Genomic DNA, 25,187 nt, shown 5'->3' with positions numbered 1-25,187 from the left:
TCTTCCTCGCGCACATACACACAGAGCAAATACAACACTGGCAGCAACGGCACTAACTCCCCTCAGACGCACAGAACAAGTACAGCGCAGACAGCAAAAGTGCAAAAACTCACAGACACACGTACAGCAATAGTGCAAGCTTCACACACGCACACAAAACAGGCACATCTCACAGTTAAGAGGTGAAAAAGAGGTGCAACTCTTGCTCCCGATGACCGTCACTTCACCCCCCATCATGGGGCTTGATGAAACAGATGTGGCCGAAAGCCTTCTAGGGTGATTCTCCTTCATGTGCAGGCTTCTCAAATTTTCCAGCTGTGTGAGTGATAAGCTCAAGAAGTCTGGATACGTTTTGCATTTTGGGACGGGCAGTCCTGATTTTATAATGAATAGAGAATATAACATAACATTCAATGCAAAAATAAAACATCTAGAGTGGATGCGCTACTCACTTATGGAATTGTGAAAATCTGAGCTGCGTTATGGTGCTTTTGTCAGCCTTGGTTAAACTGCCTGGTGTGGGCAGAGGCGTGTCACAGAGGAGGTTGTTCTTACTATGAGCATTAGAGCCGCACGCAAGACAGCGACATTCACATCAGACAAAGGCTGTCGCTGACTGCTGCAGCGCTGTTGTCAAGGAGAACGAGCGAGCGACTCGGATAAAACACGCCCCCTCGCTCACGCCAAAAACAAACCGAACCTCAACAACATTCGGCGATCTGCGTCGCTGGCAGAACCAGTAGGGCGAGCGCGACAGGCATTCCCCGTCACCAAGCTGTCACCTGCGGGCAAATTCTCTTGTTGTCGACTCAGCCGGAAAACATCCCTCAGGCGGCGGGAATTTCCCTCGAAACGCGTGCCTGTCCAGTCAAAGCGTCAGTGGGCACCCGGCGCTGCCACCCGTAAGGGTAGTGCACTGCACTCGGCCGAGGCAATCGGTGCCATGGCCTTCCGTCAGGGCGGCCCCTGCACCTGCAGCGAGGGGGGACAGTGCGTCGCGGCGCCGGCCCAGGGGAAGGCTCCAGGCTGCAAGTCCTGGGAGGAGGCTCCGGACGAGGAGCGAGTGGACTCGGGCTTCCTGGACAGCTTCCGCTCCGACTGCTCGCTGGACGGCGAGAAGAGGAGCGGGGAGACGTCGGCCACCCCGCTGCGGGATCCCGGAGCCAACCCCTGGACTTTCCTCACCGACGAAGGCGACACGTAAGGAAACATCTGCTTTGCATATAGCGCTTAACAGTTAATAGAGCTCCTGTATTCTAAAAACAAATATACTAGCTCCCGACGCCTCAGTCGCCAAAGCCACAAAGCCCTGAGTGACGCGCTACTCGGGTATTAATTACATTATGCTCCCAGGTACTGATAGTCCAGTGCAAAATCCCGAGGTAACCCTGATCCGATAAGAACGTCACAGCACACGATCAGCTGTTGATTACAAAGGACTGTAGAGGCCCCAGCAGAGTCCTCGCGCCCTGGGGTCCGTCCGTGCATGAATACCTCACCCAGCCTAAAGGTTTCTGCTTTGCATTCTGGGGTTACTAGTCCTCTTTTATCTACCCCTTTCAAGATTTCGGACCGCAAGGCTGGCGGTGCCAAAAGATAGATAAGAAAAATGTGTTTTTTATAGTAGTGAAAATGGGAGCTTTCCAAATGCATTTGTGCAGAATAACCGTGCTCTGTTGTGCCTTGTAGAAGCCAAGTCTGGGCTGTGGCCGTTGATAAGATGACGGTAAAAGGTGATCATCAGACCATAAACTTTGTGCAGGTGTCCAGACCTTTTACAGTTAGACATTAAGGCCGTACAATGCCAGGGAAACAGGTTCAGATGTGGCGCTATGGGAAAGGGTAGAGACCAAGAGAAACTTTGGCCTGTGTTCTGAGGCAGGACACTAGATACAGTCACACCATTGCGCTGTCACATTTAAGTCTGATGTTAGCCTGGTTGCAACCACCAGAGACCTAATACGTGCATTTATCATGTGCTCTTGCACTGGTTAGTACTGCTCACAGCAGTGGCTTAATTCAAAATGACCCCCCTTCCCTCCCCGACAGAATGTGATGCTGGGCCCCTAGTGTCCATATCTCACAGATATTATTTGGCCTTGGGCTGGCTGAATGGGGTCCCCTGAAGGTTTGTAGAGGCCCAGAAGGGCTTCCGCGCCCTGCACTGCAGAAAGGTTCGTTATGCCCCTGCCTTACCGGTAATAAACCGCACCACGCAAGTGCATGCTTATTAAAAGCATATAGAGCTATATTAAGCAACCAGTGTATCAAGGTGGTAGAAAATCTGCACCAATAGAAGTACTCCTTGAATGGATAAAAAATGTATTACTTTTTTAGAATTCACAAACATTGGCAGTAGTAATCTTGGAAAGCTGCCCGAGTCTCAGGTTTCCAGGCATACTACTGGCAATACGACACCTGAATAATTGCAAATTGGCTTACCACTGGCAGTCACTCTGGGTAGAATTCAAAACCATTGTTTCTCGCCCACTGTGCTTCTGTAGACTGAAGGCCCGATTAAGGGTCGGGCAGAGGGAGTAAAGGTAGACAGGGTAGCGGAAGACTTTACGTATGCCGCCCTTAGTCTGACTGCCAAATTTAGGGATGTTCTGCGAGTATCGCTATACATTGGCAGGAACCGCCATCATGGCATGTCCTGTCAGTGGAGGAAAAGTTCGACAGACTGCTCTGTCAAAAAAAAACCCTCTCAAAGCAGGAGTTTGTTTTTGAAAAATGAAAAAAACTAGGGAGCCACACACCATTGGAGTTTTGTCCCATGGTGTTGAGGTCATTTTTCATTTTTTCTGTCCCTTGATGGACAGAGTTAAAAAAAAAAGCCATCTAACTGTCCAGTCTAAATAGTTCAGATAGTTGAATGGCTTACCTCTGACTTGACCTACTCCAGGGCTTTAAGTGGGATAAAAAAACTGGGAGGTCTCTCAAAGGGGCGTGGCCAATGTAATCAAGGGCGTGGCTTAAAAACAAATAAGCTAAAAATCTGTGCTTAGCATAGTGTGCCACCCGACTTGTATTTTGCTGTTTCTGTCATTGCATTCAGATATATGATACAAGTAACATCATACCTAAAACAAGTCAGGACTATTGACTTTGTCAATAGTTGTTAGTTGCATAAGATAACTAAGGACCAACTATGATTTGTATATAATATTGAAAAAGCTTCCACTTAAAGCCCTGGTGACACCACGACAATGTTGCTACTCCTGACTTTCAAAAAGAAAAGTGGCAATTTTGCAGTGAGCGCTACTCAATAGGGCCCCCTCACTCGCAACAGCACTCGGAGTCTTGTGTTTTAAAAAGCAGGCACATGGGAGATGTAAGAAGCAAGGATTTCCCTTCCCCTCCAACGCGCACCTGGCATGACGTCATGACATCACTTCTCCACTAGTGAGAAGTGAGCAGTGTGAGCACGCGCACATCGATGTGCCGCTGTCACTGCAGTCCGGAAAAAAACGGACCGCCTGTGCCAGGGCACAAAACAGAGCCCGATAGAGACCCGTTTCGCGCCCATATTTAAAAAGCTGCTGGTGTTCAGACCCGATGAGACCCGGCCCACTTAAAGCCCTGACCTACTCTATCAGGCCATCAAAGGAAGTTTTACACCAACAGAGTACATTTTACTCTGTCAGCATAAAACCTGCTGTCCGTCTGACTCAAAATTGGGCAGGCCGACTTTTAGTTTGGAAGGCAGGGTACTCCCTCAGAATATAGCACATTGCAATGTGATATATTAGATCGCATGCTTTTACAACACGGTTGTTACAACGACCGCGTTGTAAGTACGCAATGCATTTACATTGCAAGTCATTACAAAAACTTGCAGTGGGGGCACGCTGGACTTAGGAATAGTATTATTTACTATTCCTACTCCAGTTTGCACAACAGTAGGGAAGGTGTTAGAATTAATTTCCAATACCTCAGCGCCCCCCTACAGCAAGTCCTTGTAATGACTTGCGATGTAAATGCATCGCGTACTAACAAAGCGGTCATTGTAACGACCGTGTTGTAATTGTACTGCGATGTAATGATAGCGTTGTAAACGCTGTTTCCCACTCCATCACTGTTGCAATGGAAAACCTGTCTTCCAAACTCAAAATCAGCCCAAGCGGTCCATCTAATGAGAATCAGTAGTCGACCAGCTCCCTATGGCAACGGTCCATCCTGAACCTTGGTCCTCTCACCCTTTCACTCTGTAGTCCACTTTTTTTTTGTTGGGGAAATTTGGGATTCACATCCCCGAATCTCACTGCTTAATCTTAAAATTTAGGAAACTTCTTAAAACTACCCTGTTTAGAGAGTCATTAGAATAACACCTCACTTTTTCTTATGTTATTGCACGGTACTAGGACGCCATCTTCTTCTCCAAAGCGCGAAGAGACCAGTTGGTGAATCTGCGCTATATAAAAGTCCTTTAACATAACATAACATAATCTACACCCCTGCTTGGAACAAGCAAAAAATATGCCTCCCACTGTTTTCAGTGAACCCTCTCTAAAGACTGGAACATGAGCCGAATTTGTCAAAATCTGCCCAGACAGATGGCGAAACATCGGGAGTGTCCTGACAAACCTGGGACGCCTGGTCATCCTACCTTGCTTGAACCTCTCAGCAAAGAAGAAATAGCATGTAGAGACTGACCGACCAGTGCAAACCCAAGGCCTCAAAGGCCTAACAGCTGATTCAGTAAAGAATATAAGGACACTCTGACCCAGAATTTTTTGGTTGTCTTTGGGGCAGCCCTATACATGGGGTGTACTCGCAGGGGAGGCAATCTTAACAATTCTGTTCAAACCTGGTAAAAACTCTGACAGCTTGCACCTTCTGAAGACCGTTATCCCTATAAATACGGACAAAAAAAATCTGTGGCAAAATAATTGTCAAATGCTGCAAAATAATTAACACAGGTGGGACAATTCACATGCAAAGTAGGCCTTCAATTAATTACAAGGGCCCTTTCGATTAATACCTAAGAGAAAGGTGTTTTCCCTTATCTCTGCCCCATCATTGAAATATATTCTGCCCCATCAGGTATGATCTGGGTCATCTGTCGAACAGACCGGACCACTTTGCGTTCAGCAGAGGGGCACATCAGGGCTGTCCTGTTGCCATGTTATTTACCATAGCAATGGACCGCCTTGTCTGTTGCCTGAGGGAGCCCAGTCCCTACAGAGTCCTTGCATTTCTATCCAGAAAACCCCTGATTTCCCTCTATGCAGATAATATTATGCTCTTTAAAAAAAACTCAAACCTACGTGGGACCCTTTAGATTGGGTTCATTCTCTGGCCTTCAAATCATCTGTGCTATATCAGAAATGATCCTACTTGCCCTCAACACACAGCAACCCCAGCTGGAGCACCCAATACAGTAGCACACAAACTGCGTTTACTACCATGGCATTCACACTCATCATGACAAAGGCAGATATTGCAAGATAACTATGGCGCCATCATGGAAAAAACTGCCTGACCCCGGGTTGCTCTGCTTCCGTCTATGGCGGGCAGAATCGCCAGTGTTTAAATGGTGGTGGTCCCCAGATTCTGATACCTATTTAATAACATCCCAGGTCCCATCAGTAGAAACTTCCTTTTGAACCTGCTGTTGCCGATGCCCAGACTGGTTTGGACATGGTGCAGCCGCACTCTCCCATGCAGAGTCTGTCATGCAGTGGCTTAATAAAGGGCAGCAGGCAGACCCTGTATGCGGGTCATCTCTCGTTAGGTCCCAAGGGTACAGCATTGATGTTAGCCCAGTGGCCTCTCCTTCGCGGACCTCCATCTACCCCACACCCCGTTTCCACTTCCCATCTCTTGTTCCTCTCTGGCTCCACCCCACATTCAACTTCGCCCCTGTGTGTTTCCTGTCCGTGATCGTAGTGTCCTCTGGTCAGCTGGCGTGCCTACCGACAAGGGCAACGCCTTTCGACTGGCTCCCATACACAGCAGTGGCTCTGTAGTCCCAAACCTTGAAAAACACTACTTTGCTTCACAACCACAATTTGAAGTATTTTGGTATCCTACCCACCTACTGTTACAGCATGTTATCAGAGAGGAAGTCCAAACTCACGCAGGTACTGGGCAAACCACGCCTGGCAGGCCGGATGTATGGCGTGGTCCTCTCATGAGACATGTATAAAGGCGGGCTGGAGGTGATTTACTTACTCTCCTGTTATACCACTCATAGACAGCCCTGAACCTCCAGTGACGGGGCAAGGGCTGGTTAGGTAGGAAGCTACTAGAAGACAGGGCCTTCACTCAACTGGGCCACCTTTTCCTGGACAGCACATTTCTAACCCGGGTCACTATAAATCGGGTCAGGCTATGGCGAATTTGTAGACTTAAGACTAAGTCATACCGCATGAGAAAGGAACTTAGACACAACTTTGAGTGATAAATGTTGGCGCTTCTGCTGTGCTCAAATTGCGACCGTCTCTTTAAACTATAGGCATAAACATTTCCAATTCAGATTTCTACTATGGATGCACTACATTTCAACCCTCCTACACAAACTTGAACCCAATTATGACCCTGCATGCCAGGGCGTAGGAGACACTACATTTCTGGGAGGGACACGAACAGCAGGGGAAGCTCCAGAGCTACGGTTTGTCGCCAAGAGACACATCACAAACCAAGCCACCAACTGATGTGAATCAGGCAACAGATGTCATGAAAAACTATGATAAAGACTATAAAATGCAAAAAAATATATTTTTCTACATTTGTCTGTGTGGCGATTAGGTGCATATCACTGAATTGAGTGGCATGTATCAGCCAATCAGTCAATCAATCAATCAGGATTTATGAAGCGCGGCTGATCACCCAATAAGCCATTTTTAGTAATTTTTAGTCCTTAAAATAAAAATGAAACATTCAAACATACCCACGTGCACTGCCGACTTTGCTACAAGTTACCCAAAATGTCAGTTCGTCATGTTTTCTATTTATTGTTATTAAATGTTAAGCAAGATTATTTTATATTAACCATATATAAGTGAGATTTTTGTAGAGAACAGATCACTGTACTGAATTACTTCAATGTACTCTCAAACTGGATGATTAAGGAAAATGATACATAGTCAAGTAAATCAATGGGCAGTGGATCACACATTTTGGTCAACAGGGGAAGCTGGGTTTTGAGTCCAGGACTGCATACTGTACAGCAAGAGACTGTAGGGTCACATTCTTCTTTCTTTTAATGTGAACGGTCAGTGCTTTATGTTCAAGTATTCAATTTATGTTATTGAATTGGTATTAGAATATAGTTTAATAAATACACTTAGCGCACCTTAATTAAAACTGATACTACATACGTATACATAGTCGTAAGAGTTAAAGGTGCGCTTTTATGCTCCCCAAGCCCGGACGTCAGCTGGAGAACGCAAGCTCATACTGCCAGCTGTCAATGATGAATGTAGATGCGAAGGTCCTCTCTAAGATTCTCGCCAATAGATTGCGAGGAATCATATGTCAGCTTGTACATGAAGATATCAATGTGGGTTTATCCCCCAGAAAAGCACCCTTATGAACATCCGTAAGCTTACGCATGTCACTCACGGACTTAGATGGCGGAGGTAGCATTAGACCTAGAGAAGGCCTTCAACACAGTTGATTGGGAATACCTGAGAATGGTGCTTTCTCATGCCGGGTTGAGGGTGCAAATGCTCATGTGGATAGCTCTGCTGTAATCTGCGCCATCAGCAAGGGTCCAATCTGGACAAATGGTCTCCGAAAAGATTGAGATACAGCTGAGAACTAGACAAGGATGCCCCCTGTCCCCTCTGCTGTTCGTTCTGGCTATTGAGCCATTGGCGCAACATCTGCGGGCTGAGCTTAGGGGTTAGGGGATACTGGTGGGAGATACCGAGCATATAGTGTCCATATACGCAGATGACACGTTTATGTACCTTTCAAAGCCAGACTTAGCGTGAACATGGGTAAGTCCCTGGTTTTCCCTTTTGTGAGGTGGACTCTGGATGCTAGGGGCCCCCTCCCTGATTTGGGCCTGCGCTGGGAAACCGAAAGATTCCATTACCTGGATATACAGGTGGCACATACTGCCAAGTAGCAGTATAGATACAATATGGGCAGAGTCCTGGCCGGCCTAGCGACCTCAGTAGCTTTCTGGAGTAAATTACCATTATCGGTCGCTGGTAGGGTGGAGCTTGCCAAAATGGTATTTCTGCCCTGCTGTCTCTTTGTGCTGCAGAACACGCAGTTTCCTATTGAGCGCTCAACATTTAAGACATTGGACAGCCCTCTGGGGGCTCTGGTTTGGGCTGGCAAAAGCAGCAGGGTAGTTCTCCGGGTCCTTAAATTAGATATGAAAAAAAGGGGGCTTGGACTGCCGGAAATAGAATTATACTACATGGTGTGTCAGTTACAACATGCCACACACTGGTGCACTGAAGGCCCTAATGGGGAGCAAAGACTACTGACAGGTACAGTGGTAGAAGCTAAGCTGCCCCTCCGCCTCATGGCAGGAGCCGGGGCGTTTTCTATGAGCCTACCGCTGTGGTGGTTGAGGCCCTTTTTTAAATTAAGCAGGTCATGTCCATAACGGCGTGGATCAATGGTGGTTATGAAACGCGGGGGACCTCTACTCAGGGGAGCAGTGTATGGCGTTTGGGGAGGCAAGAGAGGTGTTTGGGAAAGGACCTGGCCAATTTCCACATTTTGTTTGACTTACAAAAACAGCCAGTGAAATCTAGCCTGGCTTACCTGGAGACCCCGCAGCCCATTCTCACACTGGAGGTTACCTGGGGGCTAATCACACGATTATATGGAGTGCTGTGGCTAGATCGACCTGTAGCCCAGCTGGTGGCTAGGAGTGGTTGGCAGGAAGATCTAGGGGGACTCGTCCTCACAGATAGCGACTGGATGAAGGTGCGTGCCCCAGTGAGGGGAATTTATAGTAATAAGCAATTCAAGCTGACGCATATGTACGTCCTACACTGAGCTTACCTTTTGCATAATATTTTGAGTGGGACATATAAAACGAGATGAGGCGATTGCCCCCGGTGTGCAGGGGCTGGGGCAGACTTCATGCACATGGCGTGGGGGTATCCAGACCTGTTGGATTACTGGAGCATGGTTGTCCGCCGACTCAGGGAGATGACCGACATACAGATAGACAAGCTAGTGCAGCATTTTTTGCTTCATCTGATACCAAGCCTGAAGGGGAGCATGGTTTACTATAAGTTTGCACTGTTGGGGCTAGTATTAGCTAATAGACGCATCACAATCTGATGGATGTCCTCTTGGGGACCTACTTACCAGCAGTGGAGCAGGGATATGGGGTAATGGGCACTGGCCGAAGAACTCTGGATGCAAGAGGTCAGAACTGACTACAAATTGGAGGAAAACTGTTTTGAATGGGCAGCAATGTTACAGGAACTGTTGGTCCCAGTCACGGAGACCGAATCAGATGTAGACCCAATGCAGGGACCACTGAGCAGCTGCTCTGGAGGAGCTCTGGGCCTGGATGCCTAGCAGTGTGAGAGAGAACGTATGGTGTCTGGGGATTGCTTTGGGGAGAGAGGAGTCGTGGTGTTGTGTGCCTGGTCCAATATTAACCCCTTCCCTTCTCATGACGGAACCACTCCGTCATGAGCCACGGGTGCCGTGTGCTCATGACGGAGTGGTTCCGTCATGCCGCGGCCGTTGGCGGCCGCTCCTCCCATGCGGCGCTAATTCCCCGCCTGTGCGGGCGATTAGCGCAGTGGGCGGAGTCGTGACGGAACCACTCCGTCATGAGCACAGCTCAACTGTGACGCACAGCGCCACCGCGCTGCCCCCAAACCCCCCCCAGCGCTGCGGCGGAATTCCTGCCGCAGCCAAGGGGTTAAATACATGGGCTGTTTTCATTTGCTAGAACATAGCTCTATCTCATGTTTATGTAACACTGTTGCATTGTTCTGCATATTATCAATAAAGATTTTTTTTTTTTAAAGGTGTGCTTTTTTGTGTGGCCTCATTTCACAGACACTAAAGCTCAAACATAGTGACAGAACATGCCTGTCTGAAATCATTCTGCAAGAGCAGACTCAGTGGGGGCACCCGGACCTCTTTGATTTGCTAATAATGTAATTGTGGTGTTAAGCCTCCGTTAAAATCCGTTTTTATCCAGTCAGTCGATGCAGAAATAACAGTAACATAAAATATCAGCTCCAGCCTACCCTTTAGCTGTCTGGCATGACCAAAAAAATAAAGGAGAGCTTAATGACTGCAATTAAATAATTAGCAAAACAGAGGTCTCGGATCCTCCCTCCATCCATGCTCCTCCCCCCCCCCCCCTCCTCCCCCTCCCCGGATATTCCTCCTCAGGTTACAGTGCTTCAAGGAGACCTAGCTGAAATGCAGCATGGCTTCAAAGAGGAAGTGTCCCATAACTTTCCATTTAAAATCTAGGACGGATAGTGTCCCCTCCATCCACTCCACCTCAAAATGTGCGTGGGTGGGGGTTGTATTCCCCCCCACAGCTCCTTCGCTCATGCCAACATGTCAGGACGAGATGTAGCCTGACTGTCAGAACTGTAGTCTTCCCAGTCCTAGCGTCGGCTCAACATCCAGTGATTCTAGGCAAATCACGTCATTTCCCCTTGTCCAACCTTACAGCCTATGCGGGTGTTCCCGCCATGAAGGTGTGATAAAGATCTGCCAGCAATCCTAACATCATATGGCACCTTCAGTTAGTTTTGCTTTTAAAAACCAAAAACACATTGCATTCCCAGGGACATCTTAAGGATTTTGGAGGCCCTGGGCCAAACGTATTTTTGGGGCCCCTGTTAGGAACAGTTTTGAATTCCTCATTCAACGTCAGCTCGTTCATGCAGTCTTTGGCCAGCTCACTAACAGGTATATTACCAAATTCTAAATGTCTTTACATCAAATATTCAGGGATAGTGATGTGTGTTTTCCACATGGTAACACAGCATTAGCTCACTAATTATGCTGCATATAATCTCTGTGACACCCTTCCATTTTCATATGTGAGGTCTTGTTTTGACCTAAAAGAAAGTTTTTTGTATGGATGTTGCATGAAACGAACAACATTTCTCTGCAAAATATCTGTACTAGTCTCTCACATATCGCCCACTATAAAAATAAATTAATGGAAACATGGTACTTAAAATAAATTTTTTAAGAATTAGTACACGTCAAAAGGGCAAGACTCTCTGCACAACAGAGCTGGCTCTGTCTGGGGGCCCCCTGAAAGACTGGGGGCCCTGGGCCAGAGCCCACTTTGCCCATGCCTTAAAACGTCTCTGTGCATTCCCAGTTTTGTAGTTTTACTTTAGAATGGCCTAAAAATCAAAGCACGCACAGTGTTTTCGTCTAGTAAGCCAAGGTTGACTGACAGGTGCACATGACATTGGACCACTCTGCAGCTGTGTTCTCTTTTAAAGTGAGTAGGTCCATAGAGGTTGGCAAAGTGTGAGCCTGTGAAACCTGCAGCGCTCCCACTCCGCTGTTGTATTCGTCACTTCAGCATTTGCTGCCACCCACAATGCACCCAGAGGTGTTGTTTTCCTGCTGCGTCAGTAGCGTCTTCACTGAAGGGATTCTCTTTGCATTCTGGTATTTGAAGTCCTGAATTTATAACTGATTAAAGAGGAGTACAAGTACTACTACAAAGAACACCTGGGCTGTATGTACCACTAACATATGGAACCTAGGGGCATATGTATCAAAGGATTTTGTATTCGCAAACGCTGCGAATCGCAAAAAAACAGCGTTTGCGAATACAAAATCGCAAAAGGAGATGTATGAGGCATTTCAGCCTCGCAATCTTAAGGAATCGCTAAATTAGCGATTTCTTAAGTTTGCGTAAGCATTTAAGAAATCGCAAATTGCGATTTCTTAATTGCAATGTAACACGCACCCAAGTTGTGCGATTTCTCCTTAAGAAATCGCAAATTACCACCAACTTCAAGTTGGTGGTAAGTTGCGATCTCTTTGAAATATGCACTTTAATGCATATTTCAAAGTGCCATGTGGTGCACATACATGCCCTTAGGGCATGTATGTGCGCTATATGTGCACACATGCTGATTTCAGGGGTGCATCAGGGTGTCATCATGACACCCTTGCACCTTTGAAAATATTCTCAATTTGCGATTAGCAAATAGCGATTCACAAATTGAGAAGGACTTCCCATTCATTGCTATGGGCCTCCTGGCCCACAGGAATGAATGGGAAGGTATTCCTTAATTGCGATTTCGCAATTTGCTAATCGCAATTAAGGAATTTTAAGAAATCGCAAAATTTGTGCGATTTTTTAAATACATCCCGTTTTGCAATTCTCAAATAGTGATTCTCAAAAAATCGCTATTTGAGAATCGCAAATGGAGATGATGATACATATGCCCCCAGGAAACTTGAGAGCTCTGTCAAATGTTAACTACGTCCCTAGGGTATGTTTCACTCAGATGGGAATTATAATTTGATTTGTACCACCAATTGGTCTACATGTTCCAATATGTTTACTGTCGCAGGCTGAAAAAACACACAACGTCTGTGAAATCCATCCTCATGACATTGGGCTGTTGACTGCTTCGTACCTGTATGTATGCTGCTGGCATTCTTTCCTAAGCAACCACATTATGAATGCTGGCCATCTCGGCAGGTTCTGCTCTTACCTTGTCATGTAACCCATAGACAAGGGTTCCCTAGATACGATTCTTGAATACTCTAGGAAGGTAAAGTGAGATCCTGTGTTTGCGTGTATCCTGAGCTCTTGAGACTGAACGCTTGCTGACACCGGGTTCTATTCGTATGGAAATCCTGAAGTGCAATTGATAGAGTTACGCATCATACGCCCTTGGACCCACCTTCTATGCTCCCCCAGAATACCCAAGTCTCACAGTAAAGCCATTGCCTAGCAGAAAACTGAGACTACTGTTTCAGTCACTGAGTCAGGCGCAGTGCAGCTTCATTCTGGGACATTGTTGTGGGCTTATGTCATGAGTTGGAATAGTTTGAATGGAATTCTTAGTATGTTGACTGTAGATTCCATCCAAGGGTGGACAGATGCCGGGAGGACACGGGCTGCGCTGATTGCAGTAAAGACGTACTCCTCAGATACAATACACTCACTTGAATCTTCTAAGTGTTAGTATGCTTAATAAAATAACAAGTGGCGACAAGCACACTTGAGGAGGAACCTATGGTTGCACAGGGAAGATTTGTCCAGGCATTTTTTTATTAAATGGGCTTGGTGCAAGGAGCACTAAATTCAATTAACTGGCATTGGATTATAATCTGCTGAATCGCACTGAGGAAGAGGATACGGGGCATTATTGGGTTATTTCCTGGGGTCAGTAGAAGATACCTGTCAATCACTGCTATGCAGACCATGACTGTATGGTCAACTGATTGGTAAGCTTTCAATCAAAGCGCGCCCTCTTTGCTGCAGGTGGAACTATGTAGCTTACCTTGCAAACCTCAATGCGCTGCATAGCATTCAGGATGCAGGACCCTTCTTCTGCGAGACCTGCGTGCGCGTTCGCCCCTTGGCACAGGAAACATTGTTGACAGCATCACGTGAGGTCACATAACATGGCCTTGCATGTCAACCATCTTAGATTTGGGCAAAGTGATCAGATGACTAGGAAAAGATCACAGTATTGGCATACTTTGTGGGCAAGATCATTGGCAACTGCATCAGCATAATTCTTGCCTTTGGCCATTACAGGATTGTATTGGTGTGGCAATTTTGGATTATAGTTACAGTAGTCAAAAGATGCGAGTTCCTTTTGGATAACGTGGGATTCTATTTAATACTTGTCATTACCTTGGTGTATCACTCTCAGTTTGAATTGTTGAATGCCTACAGTTTTACTCAAAAGAAATATTGTATATTTTCGTCTACCTTATAATTCTCTCATATTTCAAAGTAGTGAAGTGCAGGGGGCACCTGGGGCAGGCGTGAGAGCCTGATGCAGACTCTGCGTGTCCAGGTGCACACCCCCCACTTACCCCAGGGAGCTTTGCGCCTGCCCGACGCCGCTGTACGGAAGAACAGAACACGGAGCGGACTGCTGGCCGGATAAAAAGATGTCGGAAATGGCCGTGCAGGTTATGCAAAGAATTATCTCAAAACATTGACCAATATTTTTGGTCACATGATCTAAATAGGAAATTATCTAGAAAGAGCAACCCATGCCCGTTATCTACTGTCCTGCTGCTACAGCTCTGTCATCATGAATCTGAGGATTGAAAGACTGGAACAAGTGACGCAGACTACATGAACATGTGCTGTATCATAAAAAAAGAAATATATATTCTTCACTGAAGTTGTAAATTATTTCCCCTGGAGTCGTTGTTAAAAATCTGTTATTGGATCTACAAGCACAAGTAAAGACGATGGAAACTTGACATGGACTAAAAGGCCTATAGTTAATAGTGACCACATCTTTCAGCAGGAAAATAGTGGTATCAAAATGTATTTATTTTCAAAGTTGATGTAAATGCAAGCCTACCATTTTAAAACAGATCTGTGAAGCCTGAACACCCAGCAAATCAGTATATTCTACCAAACCGACAATGGAAAACACTCTCTGCCGAATAACTTCAATAAAACGTAGTGGAAGAGTGCAGCAACCTGTGGAGCCACACGTGCAGACACAGGACATGGCGCAGGAGTGAGTCGTGCTTCCCAAGACTAAGCCCACGGATGCTTGCTAGTTTACAGTGCTTGCTGATAAACTGCTAGTGGCCTAGAGTGATCCAGTCAACAAGAGTATTCCTCATAACTGCTCTCTGCTGTTGAGGGGAGCTGAATATCCCATTTTTAGGTCTCGCCTGACTCAGCGCATGCGTTGGTCTGGCGAGACTTATTGAGAGGGCTCCAAAAAGTGCTACCAGGCCAGCCTAGAGTTATAGTGCATGTGCGCGGGCGTGCGCGCCTCACTTTCGCGGCCGCTTTGATGTTTGATCGCGATGACGATCACTTTCGCGGCCGCACGGCCGCTTGGCATAGCCAATAGGTCTCGCTTTTGGGACCTTATAAGTATTTAGTTATGCAACTGTTGCATGGCTAAACACTTATAAGGTCCCAAAGGCGAGACCTATTGGCTATGCCAATGCTTTTTAAAACTGGTTTGGCAATGCTATTTTGATTACTCATTGCGAGTTGACTCATGTTTTGAATCACTGTTTCTAGTGGCATAATAATCTTCTTTAACATTGTCATTACAATTTATCATAAACATCTAGTGAAGTGCATGTAGGTAGTGAATTAGCCTGGCTTTGTGGTGAAGAGTGGACACTGAACAATTCCATCAAGACACACTATGGATACGCATTGTTTAAGCATCAGTCCACTGCATGCATTTTGGCCATCTGGTACAGAGCCCATATTATGATAAGTGGAGAGCAAATTGTGTTTTCTGAACTACAAACAAACCGGAGTTTTGGATGGCTATCAATGGTGTACAATTGAAGATTTTTGCAAACTGGTTCTCCAAATACTATTATTAATGAAGAGATCTGTGTGTAGGTCTCCTTTTGTGGAAAAGTTTAGGGGAATCATTGATAAAATTAGACACACATCCTGAGGATACAGTGGTGAAAGAATAGACCTGTTGGGATTCAGATGGTTCGCATTCAAGTTAAAGAACGGACATTCGTGTGGGAAGTTATGTGTTGCAAAAAAAGGACCACCTGTATTGCGTGGTTCGATCAAAAGTAGTTACATATTGTTTTGGATACCAGTTGTAAGGAGCAGGTGTTGAATGTTGAATGGGGTAGCAATTAGAAACCAAATGTTAAAAAGATTTCCCACAGTGTTTAGCAGCACACTGGGTAACCTTAAAACATTTGAACACAAAATAATTCTTATGGATAATGCAATTTAAAAAACTACACAAAGTCCGAAAAGTTCCTATTATGATTAGAGATAAGGTTTCAAAGGAACTAGAGAAATTAGCACCATTGGATGTAATAGAATCAACTGAGACTATAAATTAGATTTATCCATTGGCTGTAGCTCGATGCAGCAAAGGCAAAAAAAGATTGTGTGTAGATTTACTCCATTTAAAATATATAAATAAATAAGGTGATAACATGTTTCAATGGTGCAAGGTGTTTTTCAACCATTAAACTGTCATCTGCATACCACTAGGTCTCCCTGTCCCCAGAGTTTATGAAACTTACATTGTTTATTACCCCTTTCAGCTGTTTTCAGTTTAAACAAATGCCATCCGGAATAGTTTCGGCAGCTGCTGTTTCCCAGCATCCTATGTTTTCAAAGAAATCGGTGTAACATTTTTTTACAAGGTGACTCTTTGGGAGAGATAGAACTGAGGGTGATTACAGATTGATGAAAGCTTAAATATACTAAAGGAGATAGGACTAACAGGGGAATTTTCTAAATGTACATTTGTAGAGAATAATGTTGCTTACCTTGTTCATGTTGTTGATCAACATGGGGCTAGACCTAAACCCACCCTGGTAAGTGTGATTGATGATGCAACCAGACCCATGAACAAGGCTGACATTTGGTCATTTTTGGAACTGGCAGGATGTTGTGTACATTATATTCCAAATTTAGCAGAGAGAACATACATTATCAGACAGTTACTTAAAAATAAGAATGCATTTTAAATTGGTCAGCTGATTGCTAGAAGGATTTTCAAACTATTTAAAACTGTGATTCATTATGCTTCTGCTTTAAAAAGTTTTGATCCTGGTGTTGATGGCATCATTAACAGTCTTGCAAGCAGCAAAGATCCAAGGGCAGTTTCAACTCAGATGGTTAAAAATGGGAAAGAACGGTATAGCTTATGCATCAAGACCACCGTCCTCTTCTGAGGAGAAATACCCGGTAATTGAGCCTGAGGCCTTAGTTTATACATGGGCTGTGGATAATTTCAGGTCATTTATATTGGTTAAACCAGTTACCATCCATAAACCACTGGTCAAAATTTTATCAACTGTAGGTACAGTTAACACCTTATCCAGAATTGAAATAATTTATATGCATAAATACAGTTTTGTCTACAAAATAATTTACACACCAGCAAAGGATAATTTGGTAGTTGATTTTTTTTTGATCTAGGATGCCAGTCATCGTGGAGTAATGTGAAGATGAAATGTAGAATGAGTTTCCAGTGGCCTTAGCACACAACCGTGGTATTTCATCTATCAAGAAGGATGAGTTGGAAGTAGAATACAAGAAAGATACAGTGTAACAGGAGGTTATGTTGTATATTATTGATAACTGACCTGATAAGGAGGCATTTACTGCGGTTATTGGATGGACCCTTTGGGAGGTAAGATCGGAACTAACCCTAGATAATTGTATGGTTCTCAGAGGGGGCAGACTTATTCCACCAGAAGGATTAAGTACCATGGCCATAGTATTATGTCATGAGGGCCATGTTGCCATAGTTAGAACAAAAGCTGCAGTAAAAAATGTTTTGGTCTGGGGTTGATCTGACAGTTGAAAGGTTTGTAAGAGAGTGCAAGAATTCTTCTATGGCGAACAAGTCATAGCACACTTTAGGACCTCCCATTGCAAAGTATCCATGGGAGTGTGTTACCGTTGATATCACGGGTCCAGTAGATTTCCCACAAAAATATATTATTGTGCTGATTGATTTGTTATCAAGATGGCCGATAACTAAAGATAAGGATTACATTTTGGAATTTTCAAATGAAACCTTTGCTTCTAAATGTATTTCCGTGACTATTTTGAGTGATAATGGGGTACAATTCATGTCTAATAAAGCAAAGTATTATTTAAAAAAACTATGAATATAGCAAAGAACTATTTCATGATATAATCCCAGTGGCAATGGCATGGTGGAAAGGTTCAACTGTGTAAAAAACCATTCAATCTGCCAATAGTACAATGAGGACTGGATTACCCAACTAGGCAAATCAGTTTGTTGTGTCACAATTAATGAGGCTACGGGTCTAACTCTGCTTATGACTATCAGAGGGAGTAAACCAAGTTCAAAGTAAAGTCCTGGTTATCTGTTCTGCAAATGTGTGGAACAGTGGTCCTTGGAAGAGGTACACACTAAAATGATAAGTACTTGTGATGAGAGTAAAGTTTTATCCGATTCAAAACACAGTGTCAAGCCTACGAAAACCATGGATCATGGCTGGGTTTGCATGAGCGTCAATTTTCTGACCCTGATGAAGTAGTGATCATTTTAGAAAATTCTGTGAGATTGAGAGATAGTATGGTTTGAAACCTCAACAGGGTAGCTGTTGGACCAAATGATACTTGGATGAACTGCAGTAAGAAGGGCAACTGAGATAATTTCAGATGGTTAAATGATGAAACGGTTGATGCTGGGGAGTAGGAGACAGGTGTGAACTGGTTGATATCAATTGGCATACGCAGGGTGCTACAGAGGATGTAACTAATGCTGTTGCAGATTCCTTGAATTGGGAAGGGGATAATGGGCTTGGAACTAGTTGTTCTATGACTAGCAAGATACCACACGCGGGGTTAGGTGATTATATTGTTCATAATAAATAGAATACCGATGGTTTTTCAAGATGAATTCTTTGTCATACTTTGTAATTTGCAGATCCTTTTAATTTTCAAATTGTAATTATGATTTTTTTCGTCTATAAAGAGGGAGATTTGTTGTGGGCCTATGTCATGGGTTAGAATAGTTGGAATGGAATCCTGAGTACGTTGACTTTAGGTTCCATCCAAGGGTGGAGAGATGCCTGGAGGACACAGACTGTGCTGGCTGTCGTAATGATGTACTCCTCAGGTACAATAAACTCTCTTGCATCTACTGCTTGTGAGCATTATTAATAGCGTCGGAGACATGCCACCCTGGGATCATAGAGTGCAGTGGTGTCTCCTAACACCTCAGCAGATAAGTCTTTCTGAAACTGATATCTTTGGTCTTCCATAAGCCTGAACTCTCAGGGAAACGAGAAACCTTGCAACTTCTATGAGGATCACATCTTGACACCACACACCATCTCCACACAATAGTGTAATAGCCGCAACAGTGCTACCACATCATGCGTGACACCTTCAGTCAGTCCCATCACTTTACTAGTAATGGGCAATATAGTAATTTTTTTCGCTAAAAGCTTTCAAATGTATGCAAATATTTGTGAAATGCAGTTGCCTGTATCCAGCGCTATAATTGTATGGAAGGTTGTACCTCGCTTGCTAAAGTCACAAGAAGACATACCAGTAGGAAACTAGTTTGCAGAGAAAGAATCTCTATGTGAACCAGTCTCTTACACTCAAACAGAATGTGAAATGTTATGCCTGCCAAATCTCGCAATATTCACATACTGCGAAATTCACACATTTCGTAGCATTAAAACAATGCACAGGCCTAAATTTTATGTTATAGTAGTTCTCTGTGTGGGCCTGGGCCTACCAAGACAGGGCTGGGGCAAATGAAACAAGCATTGGCATAGCCGATAGGTCTCGCCTTTGGGACCTTATAAGAGTTTAGCCATGCAACAGTTGCATAACTAAATACTTATAAGGTCCCAAAAGCGAGACCTGTGGCCGCGAAAGTGAAAGTGATCGCGATCAAACATCAAAGAAAGTGAAAGTAATCGCGGTAAAGCGCTGCGCGCGCGCCCGCGCACATGCACTGTAGCTCTAGGCTGGCCCGGTAGCACTTTTTGGAGCCCTCTTAATAAGTCTCACCAGACCAGCACATGCGCTGGGTCAGGCGAGACCTAAAAAATTAAATTTAACCAGGGTTGCATTGTCCCTCTATTTCTGTCCTTTATTGGCTGAAGAAAAAAAAACACTTTCCCGCCTGTCACATGCTAGTGTTGCAACTCAATGTCACCGGAAATCCCTTTTGTGGTACAGGGACTAAGTGACAGTGTATTGCCACTGACTTTTAAACGTACTGTGTCAAGTTTGTTTTATAGCCTCTGACCCTGGACAAAGATTTTATATACTTTTAAATAAAATACCCTGCTGATTGTGATTATGCTCTGTCCAATAAGACCCCTTTTGTGAATTTGTCAAACACAATATGCTGTTTCACTTGTTAATTACATAGGTCACACCTCGTGTAAAGACCTCCCAAGCCACACCCGTTTAGGGCCCCACCACTATTCTCTTCCCACTTAAAAGCATCGAATTTTGAGGTTGGCACTTGTGTGTCCTTACCCGTACTGAGCAAACCCCACCCCGCAGAGTGCTGTTAACTCAGTGCTGCTCTCAAGCCCCTTTCATGAGACTTTAGGGTTTTTTATTATGGTATGTCCAGGTCTCGTCTATGATTTGTGGCCCTGGCAAAGAAATGGTTCACCTGTCCTAATCCCTATTAGAGCCTGAACAGTAATTGTGTGCAATGGAAAAAATGTCTATTGGCTTACTAGAGATTTTGTCTGCTCCGAACAGTTACTAAGTCTCTGGTAATTGCAAGTTATGGTAGGTGCCCCAGTAATAAGCAAACCTCCCATTGATTATTGTTTATGTCTCTTGCAACTTTTTTGGTTCCAGAGAAGGCATGTGGTAATGAACTGTGGAAACATTGTTTTTTTAGAGTTATTCCACCAGATTACTGCCTGATTTCTAAAGATGTTAGGAAAGGTAGGAGTCTCCTCTATGCAGGTGCTTGACATGAACCTGTGATAGCTGAGAACAGACTAACCCAGTTAGTGTATGAAGGGTTTGGTACAATATAAAGGCTCATAACATAAGACACTTCGCATCTTATTGCTGTCCCTTGTCCTATGTCATGAGGATGACATTCCTGAAGTTTTTAAGAATCCTAGGTTCATGCATGAGCATCAGATCTCCGTCCATCATCTCCTTGTGTTTGCTTTGTTCACCCTAAGTTGGCAGGGTATGCCCAGACGTGGGTCCCTTGCTCACTTTGCCACTGGATTCACATTAGCCTAGCTGATGAGGGCTGTTAGCCCAAAACTGGTCCCAGGATGCTTGTTTCCGGACTAGGGAAGACATGGCTTGGCAGTTCAGGCTGGACTGTTCTTATGAGGCACAGAGCAAAGACTGATTTACCTATAGCTGTGTCTAAACTGGGGTGGCGAAGTGAGCTAAAGAACGATGATGGATTCAACCCAGATCTGTGACTGGGGGTGAGTGTCTGAAATATTTCAGCGCCCCGTCCATCATCTCCTTGTGTTTGCTTCATTTCAAAGGTCATCAGGAATGCTTTGGAGGAATCCTTCAATTCATAATGCAAGCTGGGAGGTTCACGCCAATCTCAGACTTACTTATCACTCACACAATGTAAGTATAAAATGTATTCCTGAGAATACTGATGTTTTAAGCACTGTGCTTTGCCTTTCTGCATTTGGCTGGGTCCAAACTGAGGTGGCATGCTGTGCAAAATAATAGTAATTACCAGTGGCTGATATTAATTCAGAAATTCTCTCTATCACTTTTTGTACACTTCACTGTGTCGCCCCTAAGTGGAATGGGTATGTCTAGGCATGGGTCCAATGCACACTGTATTACTGCAACCAAGCTGTACCTGGCTGATGAGCCCTAATCAGGGCGAAATAGGTCCTAGGTTGCTTGTGTTCTGGTTTATGAAGAATCTAACCTAGCAATTCGGCCTGGACTGTCCCCATTGGAGCAGGGACAAGACTGAATTTCCACAAAGATGGGTCCAAACTGAGGTGGCATGGTGTGCAAAATAATGATGGACTGGGATATGGCCAGAGTAATTACCAGTGACTGAGATTGATTCAAGCATTTCATCCATTACTTTTTGTATACAGTGCTTCTTTCATTCTAGTCACAACATTTTCCGTCATTCCAGTCCATGGAAACTATGCTGCGGGCAACGGACAACGCAGCCTCTGTTACTGTGTTAATGCGATTCGCTCCAAAAATTATATCATTCAACAAGTACGATAATAAAAGCACCCTTGATATTCAGAGCACTTTTCATCCCCAGCATATTGCCTGTTTACTAAGCATAATATATGCTTGACTGGTTAGGAAGATTATCTTTCCGTTGATAAGGGGTGGCGGAAGGGCACCACAATTATGAAAATGTTTATGAAGACAATAGTTTTAATCATTTTCTTTCTTCTGATGGCCCTTCAGAGTACCTGGAGCCCACTCACTGCAAACCAAAGCATGTGCACCTTAAGGCATTCAGATATACCTGTATTGACCATTGTGTGCCGTCACCTTGCAGGTACATGGATAGTCCATCAGCCTTTTTCGGAAACAATGGTGGTTCGTGACCCACAACACTGGAGGGGGGACAGACAAACCCGGGAGGGGCAGGGGAGAGGGGGGGGGGAGGGATAATTAAAAACAAGCATTGGCATAGCCAATAGGTCTCGCCTTTGGGACCTTATAAGTGTTTAGTCATGCAACAGTTGAAGTTGTTGCACCAAGGATATTGTGCTGGATAACCAAACACTTATAAGGTCCCAACGGCGAGACTCATTGGCTATGCCAATGCTTGTTATACATGTTAACACTGTCTGGGCATTGGGTGCACCTCATTAGTACCAGTTTAATACCCACATATAGCAATAAGCAAAGGAAAGGTGACCAGTCAACCTTTGCAAAACGCCCTCCACTGCACTGCAACACCTGTTGCTGCATTGTTATTAACTTTTTAAACAGTTTGAGATGAGACATTTTTTTCTTTTTGTTAAAATCTGCAGATTATGCAGCAGATTATGGTTTATGTGGCAAAAGTGGCAGATCTATAATTATGTAGCGGCACATTCGATCACATAATTCCGTGGCCCTGGTTATAGCAGAACAATCCAATACAGAATGCCACCAACTCTACCTGCTGGAGAAAGCGACACAGTCACAGACATCAGGTTAACAGTCTGGGCTCTAGTGCCCTGGCATGTGGCCCCCACCTCTTCAAGGACCCCGGCATCACTACACGGAGACTGCTCACACTTGCACACTTAGACACTCAGGCGGATCAGGGAGTTCCTCTCTCACGGCAGCAGTTCTTGGCATCCAGGCTTGGGATCGGGCACCCGTATTTGCATAGTCATTTGCATGTATCCCGCAAGCACTGGAAGCAAGCTGTGTCCTGCTGTAAACAGTTGTGGTGTTGTATTTCAGAGGCCTCTGCTGGGACCCACAATCTCCGGCCCTATTCGAGGGTCTTTACTATGCCCGCCTCAAAGGAGTTTTAATAAAATATAGTGCTTGACGGAGATGCTCGGGTGTTGCGCACACTACGAAATCAGTTGTCAATGTTGCACGATTGGGGCAGTATTATGGCCTCCGTAGTCATCTATTTGATGTGTGCGATCGTGACAGCATGAAGTGGCGGGCAACCATCATTACATATGAAAAAATATATATATCTAAAAAACTCCAGAGTCCCAGAAATCCAGTGTTTGAGCCTGGTGTGAAGCTATTATGCGCTCAGGTATGAAGTGTGTTGTTTTGTCTTTTTATAGAACAGGCGTCATTTTAAGTCAAACTCATTTTACTTCCACGCGTACTTCCACAACCCACCACACTAACTCTCCAGAATCGCATCTAAACCCTGAACACACTCCCAAACAAAATCACACAACCACGAGCCAATAAACAATCACTGTAAAAGGTTGGCTCTGGCTGTTAAGCACAAAAAATGCCAACATGAAGACAGCGCACTGCTGCCATAAAAATGATTAAAAGCGCTAAGCTAAGCTATAACATCATACTCAGGGAACTACCGAGTGATGGAAGATGTGTCTAAAGGGGCAAATTAGTCACCCCCTGTGTGTGTGATTGAATCGACACGCCCATCAGTTATTGGTTGGGTTTGGGGTGACCTGAGGCATTGTAAGAGGGATGAGCAGATACCCGCCGCTCCTTCTCTGTAGTCTGTGACCCAAATGAGGTCTAGTCCCTGCGAGTGAGGCTACACCTGGGCAGAGGCTCAGCCCACAAACCCCGCGCTCTGAGGCTCACTGTAGGGGCTGTGTTAGGAATTGTGAAGTACCTCCTAGGGATCAATGTAAACATGCAAGTCTATGTTTCTTCTTCTACACCAGATGACTGAGTTACATAACCAGAGATCGACCCCTCCCCCCACTACACACGCGCGCGCACACACACTAGTTTTACAATCATAACGTACTTTCTGGATAGCTCTACACGCTTCCTTCAACGGTCGGGCGGCTTCCTAGCTCTGTAAACACAGGTATTATGATTACCCTACTTGGTCTTATAAACCTATGATGGATGAAAGGCTGAGTCAGCCCTATCCTTATTTGAACCTGTGAAATGTGGGTTGCCAACCTACCAAGCTTTTGTGCCAAGTTCGCACAAACCCGAAACTAAAATACGATGAGAAAGTAAAACAGAAAAAATAGACACAGGCATATAATGATATAAAGGTGTGTTACACTCACCTGTCCAGTATTCTGTCTTTCAAGTGCTGGGCAAAGAGGCCAGCGGTCCAGGCGCAGTGCTTCTCACACGGGTGGAGCACGCAGGCTGGGGTGCAATGAGCAGTCAGCCCTGAGGGGAAGCGTTCAGTCCTGAATGAACAGGACTTGTAGAACAGACTCCGCGGCCCTGCACAGTCCTATCCTGAAATGCGTGGCCCTGGGGTGGAGTCTGCAGTGCTGAGGAAAAATGTGTCGTTTTACAATATAGTGAACTGTCCTTGTGTTAAGTGCACAGCCCTATGCTGAAAGGCGTGGCCCTGGGGCAGAGTGTCCAGTGCTGAGGGAAAATGCATCATTTTACAGCAAAGTGAGCTGCCCTTGTGTGAAATGCACAGCCCTGTGATGAAATGCACGGCTTTGGGTTGAGTGTACAGTTCTGGGATGAAGCTCAAACTTCGGGGCCGAAGTGAGATGTCTTTAAATGGAGTGAGCGGGCCTGGGTTGAAGTGCACAGTCCGGGGGAGAAGCGAGTTGCCCTTCGATGGAGTGCGCTGTTCTAGATCAAAGCGCACAGCCCGGGTCCGACGTGCGCTGTGTTTCAACGGAGTGTGCAGACCTGGTTGAAGCGCGCAGCCGGGGCCGTCGTCCTTCGGTGGAGTGTGCAGTCCTTGCCTTCGATGTGCAAGTTTTGGGGTGAAGTGCGCAATACTTGGCTTAAGTGGTCAATCCTGGGATGGGGTACAAGGCCAGGAGTGAAGTGTGCAATCCTGAAGTGAAGTGTGTATTTGTGGAATGAGGTGTCCCGATCAAGCGCGGCGAGCGATGCGCTTAATGAGCATGACGAGGAAAGCCATATGGCGCCTCTGCTCGTAAGT

The 25,187-nt window shown here is 45.1% G+C and overlaps 1 protein-coding gene across 1 annotated transcript in view; it reads left to right on the top strand.

Moving 5' to 3' along the window:
• Positions 1 to 678: 678 nt before the first annotated feature.
• LOC146798514 (NF-kappa-B inhibitor epsilon-like) overlaps positions 679 to 25,187 on the top strand; it is a 105,696-nt gene continuing 81,187 nt past the window's right edge. The window contains exon 1 of the mRNA XM_085625807.1: positions 679 to 1,200. Coding sequence (XP_085481933.1) covers positions 944 to 1,200 — 257 coding nt within the window. The 5' untranslated portion in view covers positions 679 to 943. The remainder of the gene's footprint in view (positions 1,201 to 25,187) is intronic.

Source organism: Triturus cristatus, chromosome 9 (assembly GCF_964204655.1).
Source record: "Triturus cristatus chromosome 9, aTriCri1.1, whole genome shotgun sequence".
Taxonomy (NCBI): Eukaryota; Metazoa; Chordata; class Amphibia; order Caudata; family Salamandridae; genus Triturus; species Triturus cristatus.
This window is presented reverse-complemented; position numbering and strand designations above follow the sequence as displayed.